This window comes from Narcine bancroftii, chromosome 3, assembly GCF_036971445.1.
Source record: "Narcine bancroftii isolate sNarBan1 chromosome 3, sNarBan1.hap1, whole genome shotgun sequence".
Taxonomy (NCBI): Eukaryota; Metazoa; Chordata; class Chondrichthyes; order Torpediniformes; family Narcinidae; genus Narcine; species Narcine bancroftii.
The window spans coordinates 301435472-301454992 of record NC_091471.1 but is presented as its reverse complement, the minus strand read 5'-3'; the positions used below and the strand labels follow the sequence as shown (position 1 = coordinate 301454992).

The 19521-nt window shown below is 41.0% G+C and overlaps 1 protein-coding gene across 5 annotated transcripts in view; it reads left to right on the top strand.

Annotated features, from left to right (window-relative positions):
* dot1l (DOT1-like histone H3K79 methyltransferase) overlaps positions 1-19521 on the top strand; it is a 79946-nt gene that overhangs the window by 4971 nt on the left and 55454 nt on the right. For 4 of the 5 annotated variants that reach the window (XM_069928727.1, XM_069928725.1, XM_069928728.1 and 1 more), the window contains exons 2-8: positions 6145-6188; positions 7818-7892; positions 11557-11620; positions 16493-16721; positions 16912-17006; positions 17491-17553; positions 19334-19389. In XM_069928727.1, the coding sequence (XP_069784828.1) occupies positions 6145-6188; positions 7818-7892; positions 11557-11620; positions 16493-16721; positions 16912-17006; positions 17491-17553; positions 19334-19389 (626 nt within the window). Of the gene's footprint in view, positions 1-6144; positions 6189-7817; positions 7893-11556; positions 11621-16492; positions 16722-16911; positions 17007-17490; positions 17554-19333; positions 19390-19521 lie in introns of those variants that run through there. The other variant, XM_069928729.1, reaches the window with a different exon arrangement.

Genomic DNA, 19521 nt, shown 5'->3' with positions numbered 1-19521 from the left:
ATGCTTGTGATTGTTTTAGAATATGAGGTTAAATGATTGTCAGCTTTTTAGAATATTCCAATGTGTGCCCAATATATGAATTGCATTTACAAGTTTTTGTAAGTTCTCTTGTGTGATGGAGTAATATAAATATAGCCACAAGCACGCTTATCAGGAAAAAACAGTGAGACCTCCGAGGTTACCAGTGAAATTTAATTTTAGTTAGAAATTTTATTGCTCTGCAGTATTAATTAACTATATTTATCTAATTTTTGTGATGTCTTTATTGGAAAAGTGGAAAGTATCTTAACATTCCTAAATTGATGTTGGAGAATTATCTATAGTAACTTGCATTTGAAAAAACTTAATTCCTTTATTGTCATGTAATATGCAGAACATGTAATATTACACAAAATTGCCTTTTGAAGAGTTGTCATTATTGTTGCCTGGTCCCCTTTACAGTGAGAAAGGAAGACGAGCAAAACTTGTCTTTATAGTTGCCCTTATGATCATGAAGGAGAAATTGGTGCAGATGAGAAAAAGATGTAGGTTCTTCTGTAATTTGTTGGAGGAGCAGGATGTAGAATGGAAGAAAGTTTTGTGGATTGAATGGAGAACTTAGTGCTTGGATATGTTTATGTGAGACCATTAAATCAAGACTGCTTGAACTTTTTTCTTGCGAAAACAGTTATTGATATGTATTGATATTTGGTATTGTGTATTTCTACAAGTATGTAGATGTATGACCCTATCTTTTGATTACTTGTATTGCTTGTTGCATATTTCTTCATACTTGTGTTTAGGGAATTAACTAAATATTGCTGCCATAGATGGACAAATATTCAGATAAATATTCTTTCTACTTGTGCAAAACTGTGGTGGTATATGACTAATTTGTGTAACAAAGCATCTTCAAGCAAGTTTTCCTCAATGTTTTCTGAGATTTATATTACTAAGGAACATCTTTAAATTTTTTGAAGAATTCTCCAGTGGCTTAACATGAGAAAAAAGTATTTGGTTCCCACATTGGCCAGAGAAGTAAATGCAAGTCACTTTTAATCCTGAAGGACAGTCCAACTTGTACTTATTGCTACCTGCTGAGTTTCTCCAGTATTAGTGTGTTTTTTTTTCTCCACTTAACCATGGTGTCATCAGAATCCATTGCTACCATGTCCTTGCAAACCTTTGGCAACTGTTCCCCATTTTATCAACTGGAGCCTAGTCCTTTAATATTCCTCAGTACTCTGCTCACAAAAATATTGTTGGAAAATTTTGATTTTCTGTTTGTTTTGCTTTTGTCTATATTTTAATTACACTTAGAATGGGAAAGATTGCAGAGTTGGTGAGTTGCAATGGAAAAAAAATCCCTCAATGAGAAATACAAATTAACTCCTTACTTGGCTATCTTTGCCATGGTATGCAAGTAATCTGAGTTTTATTCTTTGTATGGTGTTTCATTAGGTACTTTATTAAAAATTTTAAAATTTGTTTCAGTGCGTTGGTTCAGTAATCTCTAAAGAATTTTATTTCTAACCATGCAAAGTTTAAAGTTCTATCACTGTTTAAGGGGTGGTAACCTCAAGTGACCTCAGAAATCAAAGTTTACTTACAGTAGCAGTTGCTAGATTTGCATTTAAGATGTGTGGCACTGTATGAATTAAGGATGGTATGCACTTTTTGAACTGTATTAATAAAATCTTGAGAAGGAAAAAAATTATCTGAAATAGTTGGAAAAGTTCGAGCTAAAATTATATGTTAACTGAGGTCTGGTTCAAATGTTGTGCAATGCACAAGACCCGTAGAAACACAGCAGGTCATGCAGCATCAATAGAAAGTAAAAGGTAAGCAACATTTCAGGCCTATGCCGTTCATCGATGTATAAGCAGTAAGCAGGCAGGTGCCTAAATAAAAATAGGGGGGGGGGGTTGGGTAGGAGAGGAGAGAGTAAGTGGCAGGAGAAGGAATACAGGCTAATAAAATGCTGGGGAAGCTCAGCTAATCAAACAGTACACTTTATGTAGCAAAGATAAAGATACATAATCAATATTTTGGGCTTGAGACCATCTTCAAGGTACCTTGATAGTAATTGTTCATTCTCCCCTTCTCATTTGGCTTCTAGACTCTTGACACTGTTGCTGTAATTAGTGAAATCTAATGGATATTTCAGGAAATTGCATGGCAAAGCCAGTTGCTGATCCTGTAAAAGTTGTGTTTTAACTGGTATTGATAGTGCCACATTGAGGTGCCATAGCTGTTGTGGTAGGATTTTGGGACAACCAGTGTTACAGCTATAGAGCTGTTGCTTCATAGCTCCAGCAACCTGTGTTCGATCATTGCCTTTGTTATCTTTGCGAAATTTGCACGTTTTCCCTGTGATCACGTGGTTTTCTTCTGAGTGTTCTAGTTTCCACCCACATCCTAAATCTATATGGGTTCATTGGTTTTGAAGCTTTAGTGTACAAGTGTGTAGAATCTGGAGAGAGTTGATGGGAATGTGTGGAAACTAAAAATAGGATTGGTGTAACAGGTTGCTTGATGGTCAGTGTGGTCTTGGGGTTGCAGAGTCAGTTTCTGCACACTGTGAATCTGGTGATATGGAAGGTGCTCTCATTGAAGACATTATCTCTGCAAGGACTGTGCATTGCTGCTGGTAGATTGGTGAAACGAGGCTTATTGTCTTCTGTGTCTGTTTGCCCAGTCTAACCACTGTCCCCTTCCACCTCTGATAATTTGTCTGTGGAGAAGCACCAAATTGCACTTGTTAATTGCATCTAAATATTCTTTTATTTAATATTTCCAATAGCAGCTGTGTTCTGCATCTCACGGCCCCAGTGTTTTTTTTTGATGATTCCCTGAATGTCTCAGACAGAGCAGTTATGAATGCTGTGTGAATGCAGTGAAACTAGAATGGGGGGGGGGGGGGGTTCATTTTCATGCGTTTCGCATCAGCTCCTGTGTAAAAGACATCTGCCTTCTTGAGATGCCAATTTAATGGGATCTCTGTGTAAAAGGACCATCAGATACACCAAAATAATCTGGATTGTCTTGGTGTCCACTCTTTCATAGATGTTCCCTCAGCTGTCTCCAACCCTTTCCCTTTTCTACAACTTAAAATGAGCTTTAAATTTCTCACTTTTACCACTTCTGATTAAAGGTCATTGAGCAATAATGCAAAGTCTTTTCTGTGCAGAATGAACATACTATCAGTTATTTAAGGGGCTTCAAAGATTAAGGCATCATAAAATGATGATGAAATTATGTATCCAAGTTTGCACATTATATTTGACATGAAGGGCATACAAAATAGTATTAGGTTGGGGGCCCAGATTTTTCTGTGTGTAACTTCATGGCTGAAGATAATCTCCAGAATGGTGGTAGGGGTCAATGTGTAAGGACATGATTCAGCAACCTATTGTTACAATGCCAAGATGCATAAATTTGGGTTACACTATCTTTTATCTTGTATTTTATTTTACATTAAATCCCACGATATTGCTGAAAGGAAGATCCGGCATTAAGCCGGCTTTGGTCGTTTACACTGAACTGAACAAAGCGGCATAATGCCGGGTCTATTTACACAGCAAGCCGGCATTCTGGGAGCAAAATAGGTGGGACGTGTAAAACAACAGCCTCAGCATCTCGTGTCACATATAACATACTGTATTTGGTGTAAGGTTAGACCAATTTTTTTCCCCCAAAAAAGGCTCATAAATATTCCTCCGGTCTTGTATGTGAAATTGAAATTAGGGTCATAATAGTGGTCAACACTGACAGTGATTTACCATTGCTGCGTGGCTCACTATCACAGCTATCTATTGTTGGGGGCTGGTGTCTGTCCCCACACTGGTCATTGTTGTGTTGAGAAATTGTCAGGTTTGAGAGAGATGAGTCTTAACACAAATTAATAGAAGAGCGTAGAAAAACCATAGCGGGAATAAAACATACACATGCACAATGTATAAAAGAGTGTGGAAAATCTACTGCAAATATTGATCTTTAACAGTGGATTTCAAACATTTTATTGCCACTCATAGAGCACTTAATGCATAGGTATTACTTAAGATGATGGTATGTGAGGGGGAATGGGGGGGAAAAGAAGGTTGAGAACCACTGCTCTAGACCCAATTGTTACTGAAATATCTTGCTTGAGAAAATTGTCATTGTCCCCATTTCCTTTGGAGTTGTGAAACTGCACATAATAAGTCAATTAGGTATAATTGAAACTAGTTTTCAAATTTTTTTCTTTCCACTCACATACCACCTTAAGTAATCCCTTACTAATCACCACTGGGGGCTGGTAGTGGGGCAGTGGGCCTCAGACTGTTTAAACTGAGTACAAACCTACAGATCAGCTTGCTCACAGCACAAGGTGACTAGAGACACCTGGGGACAGCTGAGAGCAGCACGGTGGAATCAGTGTGGGGGCTGGTCTTTTATTAGAGAGTCACTAATCTCCTCTCCCTTAATATCTGAAGGTCTGTCAGTGACTGTCTTGAATACATTCAGTAACTGAGCATTCACATCCTTCTGTAGTATTCCAGATTCAGTACCCTTTATAGATGACACTTTCCTTATTTTAATATATCCTAATTTCAAAGTATACTCTTCAAAAGCATGAGCTGAGATATCCAAAATTTCGATCTCCTTAATTCAACAAACTCTGTGGTTGTTGCTTTATGTAGTTTTAATTTGTTGATAGAACAGACAAACATTTTGGATAGGTTCTCATTAAGACTTTAATAAAGATGAATAACAAAGTATTTACTTGTATAATGAAGATATAAAAGATATATAGAGATACTCAAACTTTAAAGAGATACAAAATACAAAGAAAAATTTCTCGTGCTCACCCTTCCTTCACAACTGGTTGAGTGAGCAAGCTGTTAGTCTGGGTGGATATTATGACATATTACATCATAGTCAGTATGGTAACACTACAAACAATAGTTCTCTAAAGAGGCAGGCACAAAATTAACTAAGAGTTAAAAACACAAGGTTTTAACTTATTCAAGCCCTATTTTGAAAGACCAACAGCCATCTATCCTGTCAAAACCAAGAATTATGTACTTATGAATTAAATCATCTCTCATTCTCCTCCCAGCAACGCATCAGTGCATCACCCACCTCACGAAATGGTGAGTCTAGTAGAGGATGCATCACTACTTCATCACCAGCTCATTTCCTCTCCAGCCATTTCATCTACAGCACATTTCAGACCTGCATTTATGGGAGCCTGCATAGACATCTGAGATGGGTTATACCCCAAGTGCCTGCTGGTCAGGTATTCACTTGCTGTGAGCCAGATCGACTCTGCCTTTTACCTTTGCTGTATAATTGCAGGGTGCTGGGAGAGAGTGGGACAGCGGAATTAATATTAAAAAGATGTTCCTGATGACCTTGTTTTGTCTGTAAATAGGCTTTTTAAAAAAATACAGTACACATACACATCCAGAGCTGAGTTGGTCCTGAAATGGGGTTCTGGAGCTGTTACTAACTCTGCTGCCAGAAAAAAGCTGGGACTGGAATGACCCCCCCCATTTCTGTGTTAGTGCTTTTTACACTGCAGGTGTAGCATAAAAAAAACTGCAAATGTCTCAGAATGTTGGCTGTGTAAAAAGGATATTAAATAGGCGAGGGATGAGTTAATCAGCTATTTAATGATTTTAGTATTTAGTTGAGTGAATGCGTAGAATCTGTTCTTGCAATGAATTCTAATTAATGGAGAATAATAATAACAATTAGAGCTGGGCCAGTCATCGTGAGAAGCTCCTCTTTCTCATATAGTGCAAAATTTCAAAACTGTTTCTTGCTGTGCTTTTCACAATCCATTCACCCCACCATCCTTAGTAAAGATGTTGTAAACCGTGCTACTGTTTGGCAGGACTGTTGAGAAATGAAGATTCAGCAAAGTGAAGTAGATATAAATCAGTTATGATCTCACTGGATGATATGTCCTTGTGTCCAGTATACATTTTGGATCAGTAATGTTGATGTGCAAATTGTGGTTACTTAATGGCACCCCTGTGTATTTGAGTGGTACGCAGTTGAGATTTAAAATATTTGAAATATTTATATCTCTGTATTTTAAGTCCTGATCTAATGGTGTTAATGAGATGTACAGCAGGCTGTTTTGCTCTTCATGGATTTTACTTTTTGTTTTTGCAGGACAAGCATCACGACGCTGCTCATGAAATTATTGAAACCATCCGGTAAGAATTAAAATTAAATTCATAGGCTTTCCTACAACATCTTTGTTTTTCTTGGATATCGTCACTTGTAATGTAAAAGGTCATGAATTGTTCTAAAATCTAATTATGCTCGAGAGAATTAGGTGAACTTAATCGCAGTTCAATCTTCAGGTTGGTAGAATTTTTAAATTGAAATTTTCATTCGAGTTGGGTAACTATCTCATGCTTGTTGACATTTGCTATTTGTAGTTGGCTTATCTTGACTATAGCTTCCATCTATGGTGCCGACATGATGATGGAAGAGAGCCATGTGTTTTTACACTTCAACGTTACCAATTTGTTGTGGTGTAAACACATTAACTCTGCAGCCTCTACTTGGTACGCAAAGAAAAATGGGCATGTCCCTGCTATCTTTAACCAACTTTAAAGTATCCTTTATAGACATCCTAGCTTGGTATAAGAAATGCTCTGCTCAAGACAACAAGAAACTGCTGTGAATGCTTCTCAGTCCATCAAACAAACTCTGTCTTTACTAGCCGTTGTCTCAGGGAAGCTGATGTCCAAGCCTGTTATACTCTTTTCACCTCTTTTTCTTGTGGGGCAGCTTCTTTCCTCCTGTTATCAGATGCTTGAATGGCCCTCTAATGCGCAGAAGATGATCTCTCAAACCCATCTTCTTTTGACTCTTGCATTGTTTTAATCACACAGGTTGGATGCAGGGTTGACATAGCCCCAGGACATGAAGATTGAAAATAGGGATGGTAGCTCACTGCATTCAGGGCAGAGGATATTTGTATGTTCAGGACGGAGATAGATATTTGGAGATGAAGCAAATTGAAGGAAATGGAGTTTGTAATTGATGCTGAGGTAAAAGATTAGTTATGGTATTTTAATGATAAGGTCCAAATGGCAATCTCACATTGTTCATTTCAAATAGAACACTGATTTTAAATTTTTTGTCAGAGAGAGGAGTGAGGTTGACTCTTAATGTTAACATTAAGCTGATAATATTTCACATAGTGCACATATAGAGCATTAGCATAGGAGAGAGTCTTAAGCTAATTACTAGGAATACCAGGTGGGGCGACACATTTGGTTTACCAGTTAGTGCAATGCCAGTGATTGGGACTAGGATTCGAATCCCACGGTGTCTTTAAGGTGTTTGTATGTTCTCCCCGTGTCTGCGTGGGGCTTTGGTTTTCTCCCACGTTTGAAGTGTATGGGGGGGGGTGGGGGTAAATTGGGCACCATGGACTTGTGGGCCGAAATGGCCTAATACTGTGCTGTATGTATAAATTTTTAAAATTCTGTAGGATTGGGAAGAGAATGAATGGCAAGTGTCTGTAATTGTAAGAAAAATAAAGACATGTGGAGTCTTGTACAAAGGGAGAGTAGTGGAGAGGTGGCAGAGGAGGTCAAAAGACTGCTATGTCTGGATATTCCTTCATCATCTGTGTTACTTAGAATTTTGTATTGATTTTTGTTTCTCTGCTTCTCTTGGCTGGTTGTGAAGGCACTTATCGAGATCAGCTTGGTTTTCCTAATTTGAGTGGTTCCTATACAATTGAAAGCCATTAAAAATGGAGATGATAGGAAGGGGTTTCAAGACAAATTCACATTATTGAACAGCTGTCATGTACTTGATTTTAGATGGGTTTGTGAAGAGGTCCCTGATCTTAAGCTTGCCATGGAGAACTACGTGCTAGTGGACTATGATACCAAATGGTAAGGATGTTACTGATTTCTTCTGATAATTTTCAATTCAATGCAGCAACAATTTGATTGAGTTGTGCTGAGGAATGTATATTATTTCGAAATACTATATCTAGTTTATGTGCTGCCAATTTATAGTTGTACAAATTTTAAATGTCATCATTTAGTAAAATAGGACAAATCTGAAAAGTTAATTTTATTTTTCTGTCCAAAGACATGGCCTGATCTGTTGAATTTTCTGTTTTAATTTTGTATTTCCAACATGTGGAGTTTTTTTTTTTATTTTCAAAGGGCTACCTTGTTTATTCTAAGGAGTGAAAACTGCAAGCCATAAATATTGGAATAATCATATCTGAGATTTGACTTGTATCACATTCTTTCTTCTGTTTATGCAGTGATTGATAAAGTTTGTGTAAGGGTTGTCTGATATGAAATGATTATTTGAGGGTTTATAGTATGAAGTACTTGAGCTGGCAGAGTCTGCAAGCATCGAATCCATGCTGCTGAAGACCCAACTGCGCTGGGTGGGTCACGTCTCGGAGGACCATCGCCTTCCCAAGATCGTGTTATATGGCAAGCTCTCCACTGGCCACCGAGACAAAGGTGCACCAAAGAAGAGGTACAAGGACTGCTTAAAGAAATCTCTTGGTGCCTGCCACATTGACCACTGCCAGTGGGCTGATATCGCCTCCAACTATGCATCTTGGCGCCTCACAGTTCGGCGGGCAGCAACCTCCTTTGAAGAAGACCGCAGAGCCCACCTCACTGACAAAAGACAAAGGAGGAAAAACCCAACACCCAACCCCAACCAACCAATTTTCCCTTACAACCGCTGCAACCGTGCCTGCCTGTCCTGATCGGACTTGTCAGTCACCAACGAGCCTGTAGCAGACGTGGACATACCCCTCCATAAATCTTCATCCGCAAAGCCAAGCCAAAGAAGAATAGTATGAAATAAATATTACGTCTTGAGCATTCAGAATGGTAATAACATAACAAATAAAAAGGATGTGGAAATGGGCTATGTTGTGTTTGGAATGTTGTTGTATTTATTACCTCTCCTTTATTGATTTTGACAAGGTGGGGGTAAGCAGGGTCATTTGTTGTGTTGGGAAGAGTGTCGGGTTTTGTGGGTTCACAGAAACTAATTTGGACACAAGTGTTACAATCGAAAGGCAACTTTATTGAACACGGGAGACAAACAGGGGAAGACGCCAAACAATTTTTAATTACTCTACTACTAAGTAGTTATATAGACATTCACATCAGACCCAGGTTGGACTTCGATACCAGTGGCTGCCTGTCTTCCACACAGTATAATACAAAAACAATAACTGCAAGCAGGCACAACGAGCACAAGAGGCTCTAATACTGGTGGCTGTATATTTTAAATATATATTTATAAAGGGAATATGAATGTTGTTGAAAATGTTGCCATTTATTTTCCCTCACTAATTGGCACTGAACTGAGGAGGTTTAATGTTTTACTGCATTGATTCTCGAGTTGCTTATTAGGATTTCCTTGTCTGAAGGTAATCCAGATGTTTATGATTGCTAAAGTATCATGATTGCAGTTGCTGAGACGTCATTCCAGATTTATTTAATTACTTGAATTAATATTTCTTGGGCGTCATTGTAACTCGGGGTCAGTGATCCAGAACTCTGTTTTTGATTCAACTATGCCACCATTTCATTTAAGTAAAGGGTCTTTTCAACAGTCAGAGAGGTTCATGGTCAGCATCCAAATTATGGTACAGATACAAATTCTGTTATTCGAAATTTCATAAACTGAAAACCGAACATTTTTGCATTTTGGGCCAAACATGACCTGACTCAACCCACGCTCAGCTCACGCTTGAATATCTCGTGTCGGTGATTAGTGGACCCTAGGAAATCCTTACTTAATAGGTGCCAGTGATAAAAACAGAGAGCAGCGCCTCAAATTCACCATATATGGATGCTCAATTGGTCATAGATGGCCTGAGGCCGTTTCCCCTCCCCGTCCAGCACCGCTGCCCCTTCCCACCCCTTCCAGAGACTCTTCTAGTTGGAGTATGTCATTGTTTTGTGTGAATCTGAAATCAGCGCAATTACTTAACTTGCCACCTTTACTATTATTCTGTTATCCGAAAAAATCTGAACTTCGAAAAATGTCTGGTCCCCAAGGGTTTCAGATAAAATAATCAATTCCTGTATTGAATTTCCCATTTACTGGATATTTAGTTCAGGAACGCAATGCTCTGTTATCATGTCAGTATTCAGTCTTTTGTATAGTTTGGTCATTTTATATTATTCTAGTGTTATCAATACTTTTAATTTTTCCTGCTTTAGATTGCTTATATGTCCCCCTCTTTAGCTTTGTAAATTTGACTTGTCAGGGAAATTGTGGTGAGTTTTATTTCTTCAGCTGACTGATGGATTCTCCAAAAACGCAAAACATCAGGGCAGCATGGGTTAGTGGTTATTACAGTGCCTGTGACCCAGGTTCAAATCTAGCTCTGATGGAAGGAATTTGTACATTCTCCCCATGTTTTGTGGGTTACTTCTGGGTGCTCCATTTCCTCTCACCCTTGAATGTGCAGGGTTTGTAGGTTAAATGTGGAATTTGGGCAGTGTGGGCTAGAAGGGCCTTTATCCTGCTGTATGCCTACATTAAAAAAAAATTGTGTATATTGTCTAAATATTGAAAGTTTTGTCTGTTTTCTCCAAGATTAAGCTGTTGGTTTGATATTTAATGTAGTTGTATCTTTACTATTTACTCAGAGATTGAAGGCCTCAATCCAAAGGATACCTGTAGAATTTTTAAAACCGAAATGTGTACATGTAAAACAGAATAGTTGTATTCTTGGCTAATCATTTAAAAGTGGTTGCCCATTATTTCTCATGTGGATACCATTAACCCTTTGGTCTCCAGCTATTTTTAACCTTTCATAATACATATTTCAGACTGGATCCATGGGTAAACTATAGCACCAACACTAGTGGTTGGCTATAAAACCAGTCCTGGAATACGAGGACATAGAGTGTATGTCCTTGTTGGTAGCCCCTGAAAATAGAAACAGGGAGTCCAAAGAATTAATAAAAGCTGAAAGTAAGGGGGGGGAGGGGGTGAAGGGGGTTTGAACTTTTTGATTTCGGAATAGCTTAGAGTTGAGTAAAGAAAGCCAAAGAATCTTTCTGGACTTTGAAGTAGGTGAATATTTTTCTTACTAACTTTGATAAGCATATTTCACAAGCTGGAGGGAAAACACAATGCTGGGGAAACTCAGCAGGTCTCCAGCATTGTGTGTTTTTACTTTAACCACGGTGTCTACAGATTTTCGTGTTTTACTTACTACTGTTTTACTTTCACGAACCTGAATCTAGCTTTGAAAACCTTTAAAGATGATTGGGATCTGACAATTGTCCTTAATGCCCTTTGTTCATCAGCTGCTAATTTTGACTTGATATTGTAGCCCCTTAAAGATCCTTAAATTTCAAAAAGATAGAATCAGGGTTTTTAAGCAATGTGTTTTTCTGTAAAGCTAAGCTAGAGGTAGAAGTTGCAGGTTTACTTCATTATAGATTAAAGATTAGTATTTGGTAAAGTTGTAGAAACGATAGTATGGAAACCTTCATTGATAACAGCAGTGAATTATCATTTCGTTAATTTTGATTTTTAATGTTTTTCTTTCAGCTTTGAGAGTATGCAAAAGCTATGTGAGAAGTACAACCGGGCCATGGATAGCATTCAGCAGTTGGTAACTAAGTCATTTATGAATATTTGTAATATTACAGTATTTAGAATGTTACAAACATCCTCTTTTTAAAAAAAATGTTAATTTAAATCTATTTCACGTCTTGGTTGAATCAATCTTTGATTTTTTTCTGTTATAATGCTTTGTCAATTTTTTTGTTTCTTGGCTTTTTTTTAGATAATTTTTCTATTCTGACAATGTGCCCATATCTCAACTCCAATAGAAATCCAGGTTCTAGATGTGGGATATGTGAGTTAGTCTGAGATGCTTCTTTATCATGAACTCAGTGGGGTTCAATATTGGTTTTTAATTGCCTGGAAGATGGAATTGGGGCCAGGTTGCCAACTCTTTCCTTTATTTAGCCTGGTAAAGAACATTGCAGAGTCATCCTGCTGTCCACCTGGGAATGGTATGAATTCTCCCAGGACTACTAGTGGAGCTCCATAAATGAGTTCAGCCGAAGAGGTGTTGAGGTCCTCATTGGGTGCCGTGGCCATGGTGGTTCGTCTACCCAGTTCGGTCCTTGGAGTCTGGTCATAAGCGCGATTTTGAGGTGCCTTTGGAAATGCTCTACCAACGCATTGGACTGTGGGTGGTTAAGCTGTGATGCAGCTGTGCACCCCACAGGCTGGTGAGGTTGGACCACAGACTGGAGGTGAACTGGACCCCTCTGTCGGATGTCATGTGGGACGGTAATCCTAATCATGCCACCCAGGACGAGATGAGGCCCCGCCGCACGAGATTGTGTGTGTGTCTGCCAGTGGGACTGCTTCTGGCCACCTGGTGAAGCGGTCGACAATCGTGAACAGATAGCGGAAACCCTAGGATATTGGCAAGGATCCTACTATGTCCATGTGGATGTGGTCGAACCTTCATTCTACGGGCTTGAAGTGCTGAGGTAGGTCTTGGTGTGCTGCTGTACCTTAGTTGTTTGGTACTGTGTGCACGCCTTCGACCACCCGCTGACCTGTTTCTGCAATCCATGCCACACATATTTGCTAGCCACCAGCTGGACTGTGGTCTCGATAGATGGGTGAGCCAGTCTGTGGATGGAGTTGAAAACCTGTCGTCTCCTAGACGCCGGGTCGATGGGTCTGACCTGACTGGTGGCCATGTGACACGGGAAGGTGGTGTTACCTGTGCCGACTGGGATGTCCTGGAGCTGCAGTCCTGATATGGCAATCCTGTATTGGGTCATTTCCTTGTCTTTCTGCTGCGCTTCCCCCAGTTCCATGACGTCCACTCCCCTTGATAGCACATTGATACTTTGCTTGGACAGTACATTGGTCAGCATGTTGTCCTTGCCGGAGATGTGCCTTACATCTGTGCTAGCAGGCTGACCAGGGGTCCGAGATCTTAGCCAAAGCGAAATTCAGGGGCTTGTGATCTGTGAAAGCCGTGAAGGACCTGCCCTCTAGGAAGTAGCTGAAGTGGCGGATGGCTGAATACAGTGTCAGTAGCTCTCTGTCGAAAGTGCTATACATTAGTTCTGGAGGCCACAGGTGTTTGCTGAAGAAAGTCGGCGACTGCCAACTTTCTTTTCAATCTGTTGCTCCAGAAGTCTGCCGATCGCCGTTCCTGAGGCATTCACTGTCAGGGCTTTTGGAACATTTGACCTGGAATGTACCAGGAGACCGGTGGCTGCCAGGGCTTCAGCTGACTCCTCGACCTAGATTATGTCCTTTGTCTTGCCTGCAATTCGGGAGAACAACGGCCACATGATCTGGGCAGCTGAGGGGATGAATCTGTGATAGAAATTGATCATCCCATAAACTCCTTTTGTCCCTTGGTTGTGTTGGGTCTGGGTAACTTCTGGATGGCCTCCACTTTACTGGGTAGCAGTGTGGCTCCTTCCCTGGTTATCCTGTGGCCCAGGAAGACGATGGCCTCCAATCCAAACTCTCATTTGGCTGGGTTGATTGTCAGGCCAAACTCGCTCAGTCGGCTGTAGAGGTTGTGGAGGTGTGCCATATGCTGCTGTTGGTTTCTGCTTGCCACCAGGAAGTCTTTCAGGTACACAAAGGAGCCTTCCAGGTCTCGGCCCACTGCATCCATGAGTTGCTGGAAGGTCTGTGCGGAGTTCTTTAGCCCAAACGACATTTGGAGGAATTTGAAGAGGCTGAACGGGGTGATGATGGCGGTCTTGGGGATATCATCAGGGTGTACTGGGATCTGATGATAACCCCGCACGAGGTCCACCTTGGAGAAGATTCTTGCCCTGTGCTGGTTAGCTGTGAAGTCCTGGATGTGTGGCACGGGGTACCAATCTAGTATTTTGGTAGTCGCTGCATGGTCTCCAGCACCCAGTTGCTTTGAGTATCATGTGCAGGGGAGAAGCCCATGGGCTGTCCGACTGCCATACGATGCCAAGCTCCTCCAGCTTCCTGAATTCCTCCTTTGCCAGCTGGAGCTTCTCTAGAGGAACGCATCTTGCCTTTGCGTGGAGTGAAGGGTCCTGGGTCAGGATGTGGTTCTGTACTCCACGTTGGGGCATCACCGTGACGAATTGGGAGCTGAGCACTGCAGGGACTCAACCAGGACCCTGGTGTACTCATTGTCTGATCAGTGTACAGTGTCCGGGTGGAGTGCTGGAAGCCTGGTGTCTTTGAGGAGGAAGATTTGAAAAGTCTTGGCGTGGACCAATCTCCTTCCCTTGAGATCCACTAGCAGGCTGTGGGCACGCAGGTCTGCTCCGAGGAGTGGCTGTTCCACTGTGGCCAGCGTGAACACCCACAAGAAGAGGCTGCCTCCCAACTGTAGTTGGGCCTTATAGGTACCACAGGTCTGAATCATGCTGTGATTGGCAGCCCATCTGTCTGCTCCTGGTGTCCTGTTGCAATGGGGGTAGGACGCTGACCTCTGCTGTGTCCATGAGGAAGTGTCGTCTGGACTGGCGGTCCCAAATGTACAGGAGGCTGTCTTGGTGACCAGCCATCATGGCCATTAGTGATGGCTGGCCCCCGGCATTTCCCTGAAACATACATGGACCTCACTGACAAAAGGCAAAGGAGGAAAAACCCAACACCCATCCCCAACCAACCAATTTTCCCCTGCAACCGCTGCAATCGTGTCTGCCTGTCCCGCATCGGACTTGTCAGCCACAAACGAGTCTGCAGCTGACGTGGACTTTTTACCCCCTCCATAAATCTTCGTCCGCGAAGCCAAGCCAAAGAAGACATGGCGGCCTCCACTGGCGGAGTCTGGCGCCCCATCTCTGGTGGTAGAAACACCATTGGTTGTCTGGATCACCTCCTCTGGGACGCTCCTTTTCTCTCTGCGGCTCTGCACCGGTCTGGCTTTGGGGTTTAGTGACAACTTGCATGGACAGCGAGCAATCTCTTCTGTTTCCTCAGAATGTCCGCTCGTGCTGCGACTTTCCAGAGGTTGCTGAAATCTATGTCATCCAGGAGCAGTTGGATGTCCTTGGACAGTTGCTCCAGGAATGCCTACTCAAACATGATGTAGGGCTCGTGTTTGCCCAGGAGCCACCATCTTGTTCATGAGGGCTAACGGGGCCTGTCCCCTAACCCGTCCAGGTGGACCAGACGTGCCTCTCTCAGGCCGTGAGAGCCCAAAGGTCTCGATGAGCAAGTTCTTGAAGGTGGTGTTAACATCTTCTGATAGGGGCTCCAGTATGAAGTTGGCCACTCAGCCTGCTGTCCTGGTCCAGGGCGCTCACCATGTGGTATTACCCGGTGGATTCTGCTGTGATCTGCCAGATCTGGAACTGTGCTTCTACCTGGACAAACTACACGCGTAGTTGATTCGTCCAGAAGATTGGCAGCTTGAGTGCGACTGTATTGACTGCTGCCTGTTCGCTCATCGCTGGGTTTAGATGCCATCTAACCTGCTGGGGTCACCGATTGTAGCCATGCGCTACTCGAAAGAAGACACACACATAGTGTAATTAGGTTAAGCTCTTGAGTTTTATTAGGGCTCAGGCCCAACTTTTATATTTGCACTGTTCCTGCCATGGCTCCCCTTGTCTGATGTCACAACATGCATAACAAAAGTGGGTTTCCTGCACGGGGGTACTTTCCTGCATAACAATGCCCTTCTTTCCCTTGCGCTGTCCCTGTCTGTTGGCTGTGCAAAAGGTCAGCGCTATTTTGGGGTCACTGGCCTTTAAGCTGCCCTTGTTCACCCGCCAGTTCGCTTGTTGGGGCTAGTGCCACTGCACAGACTGCTGGCCTTTGGTTGCGCTGGCCGTCCTGAGTGCCAGCTCGATTGCTGCGGTGGTAGGCTGCCACAGAGTCTTCTTTCTTCTGGGTATCCATTCTGTAGGATGGTGAGAAGAAGAAGAGGAGAACAGTATGTGCGTGAATGGACTTTAGATGATTTGAGGGTTGCACGGGTCCAGACCCATCCTCTTGACATCCCCTCACTGATCCAGTGGTATGATGAGGTCCAAGATGGCTGGGGAAATTCTGTTGCAGTGAATGGCCAGACCAAGCTTTGATGCAAGGGATGCTCTTTCCATGCTTCACAGGGTTTGTCTGCCCTTTGACGGGTCTTGTTTTTCATCCTGCAGGTTGTCTAGCCACCCTCCACATCAGGCAAGCCTAGTGGGGAAGCTGGTTTAGTCGCAGACCATCCAACTATGTGACAGGTAGTAATGGGTTACATGGTACCAGTAGCACTCAGACGAGTGAGCTGACAGGCAGGAGTATGTTAGGTATTAATTGAATTATTTGCTTTGGAAACAGTTCTGAGCATCATGTTGGTTTATTCCTTTTAAATATAATTTTGTGCTGAATAGCAGTTTAATTCAAGCTCCAGGTCAAAGATTGTATATAGTATAAACTGTCTGCTCTACACATAGACAAGCACTGAAGAGTAATGCTTCTAACAAGATGTATCTTTGTTGTAATCCAGTGGAAAGGGACAACACAGCCTATGAAACTGAATACTCGTCCTTGTAATGGCCTGCTACGACATATTCTGCAACAGGTCTACAACCACTCAGTGACTGATCCAGAAAAACTGAACAATTATGAACCCTTTTCTCCAGAGGTTTATGGGGAAACATCATTTGATTTAGTTGCTCAAATGATTGATGAGATCAAGATGACTGAAGATGATACATTTGTTGATTTGGGAAGTGGTAAGAAATTCAATGATTTTGTCATAATAATTGCAAAGAAAGACTGAGAATTTGTCATGTTAATCAAATAGTAATGAATCTGTAATCTAATAATAAATTTACCCAAGTTGTTAGGATAACTTGTAGGAGAGAAATAAATTCTGGATCATTTACTGATTGCATCACATTAACTTTTTTTCCCCCTTTCAAGGAGTGGGTCAAGTTGTGTTGCAAGTTGCTGCAGCTACACAGTGCAAGCATTACTATGGTGTTGAAAAGGCAGAGATACCTGCAAAATATGCTGAGGTAAGTGCAAAATAGAACTGGTTCTTTCACAAATGAAGTATGGAAACACTCTACAGACAAAGACTATCAGACATTTGGAACGCCTACGTTTGGCAAGCTGTCATGTCATTGGATAAATCGAGATTTTTGGTGAAGAAAGGGTGAGGTGGGGTGGGAGGGAAGGGTGATATGCAATTTAATATATTGCCACTCCTTTGGTGCTGGGTCTAAATTCTGGAATTTCCTCCCTCACACATAGTGTCCATACCCACACCTTGAGGATGACAGAAATTGAAGAAGGCAGCTCACCTCCACATTCTCGAGGGCAAGCAGCGGTGGGCAATTAAATGCTGGCTCAGCCTGCGTGGCCCAGTTCTCTTGAACGAATAAACAAAATCTAATGGGCCATGATCTCTGAATGGCGAAGCAGGCTTGAACTTGATGGCTATCTCCTATGTGCTGTCATTCTCTATTCATAACATTATTGTTTCTTACTCTTTCAAAGGCAATGGATACAGAGTTCAGGAAATGGATGCGGTGGTATGGGAAGAAATATGGAGAGTACACTGTAAGTGTGTTTTATGCTAAGCATCAATCCTAATCACCAAAAAAATGTTATTCAAATTAAATGATAAATGTTTTCTTGCAATTTTAAAAAATCTGAATGTTATAATTGGTTAAAAGTGTTGTCACGTTGAGGTTTTTTGTTTTCCTTTACAGTGATGCAGGAGATCATGGTGTCAGCTATGTGCCTATTGCTTGATGACTTGGATTTCCTTACATCCTGTCTCTTGAGCATGTTCTTCTTTTGTGATTCTGGCCTGTATTTTGTTGCTATCATTTTTCAGCTTTTCCATGATCCTTTTGGGCACATTCAAGGAGCTTCAGATGGTTTTGGTTGCACATTTTCATTGTTATGGGGAAAATGAACCTTTGGTCTCTCCCTCATTTTCCTGTTGTCTGTGGCTTTCGACTTCTTCACTTTCCTTTCCATTTATTTTACTTCATGTTCAATTCCCTGTGCTCTTTGTCCATCTTCTGCAATTGTAGCCTTGTTGTTTTCCCAACCTCCTCCTTACAACGACATATGGTTTTACTATTCTTAGGCACTTGCTGACCTACATTGATTGCTAGTTTTTTTGTGGATTAAATTTAAATCTCTTGGTCTTCAATATGGTCCGAGGGAGGAATGAAATCTCCACTTGTTCTGTTCTTATTTGGACCTCTTGTCTCATTGCTTCATTGATAGCACTTGCTCAATTGTTTGTCCAGATCCTTTGGTGTTGTTCTGTGCCATTCAATCTCCGAGTCTTTCCCTGCTGTCAATATGCACCATATTTTTGACCATGTCTTAACAGCTTTTCTAATTGTTCCTGCTCAGCTTGGTTTACCTCCTCGTTGTAGTGTGAGGTCTTTTCATGGCATTTTAAAACAGTTTTCACAGGAAGATATCACTGGCTTTCTAACTGGATTGCTTTGAAGTACATTTAATTAAGCAAAAGCAGACAAAATGTGTGCAGTAAGAACGTAATAATCACATCCATTTTAATGGAATCTGATAAGAATGGAATGTTGCAAATTTATTGTCAGCTCCATACTCCCTTTAGCTTGCATCTGCCTAAACAAAAACAATGAGGCTTTGTGTAATGCATTCCAGAAAATGGCATTCTCCTGCATATCAGATTCTTCTCAATACTGCACTGAACTGTTGGTCTGTGTATTTGTAGGGCAATTTGAGTTCCAGATCCTTTTGACATAGAAAATCCACTAACTGAAAGTTTTGATTTTGTATTCTCTTAAAGTTCTTTAACTTTGAGAGATGGCTTTGTGCATCAATTCTGATAAATTCAACAAGCAAATTAAAAACAGTCTGATCACCCCAGGTTAGCAATCTATTTTAAGTGAATATGCATTTTTACTTTGAATATACTTCTACTGGCACCTCCATCTAAATGTGGATTCATAATCCCTTCTTCACTTGAAAGTCTGGATTATAATAGACCAAGACTTTTCATGACTTATCAAAGTTATTATGATCATTGTGAAAGTAAATAATTTTGTAAATGTAGGATGGAGGAACGTGAAACTTGCCTCCTACTGTTGTTAAATAGGGCTCAGAATTAATGTGGTGGGAAATATGAATAATTTTGTAGTAACATTGAGGATTAAATATCAAAATGAAGTAAAATAGACAAAATAATATTTAAACTTGATATTACTGAAAACCCAGGGCAGATAGCAATATGTATGAATCAATAATTTAAAAAACAACTGCAAGTAGTGGTAAATATTTCATCACTTTTAAGTGTAGGGAAATTTTATCTTGTTATTTGTCTTGTTTCTTTCAGCTGGAAAGAGGTGACTTCCTTTCTGAAGAATGGAAAGAAAAAATTGCAAGTACAAGGTGACCAGTCCAACAGCAAAATATTTCAATATTCTATTTATGAAGATTTATTGTTGCTGTTGAGATTTGTACATGCTTCTTTATAAAGAGGAACTACTGTATATCTGCACAATTTCAAATAGATTTTGCACC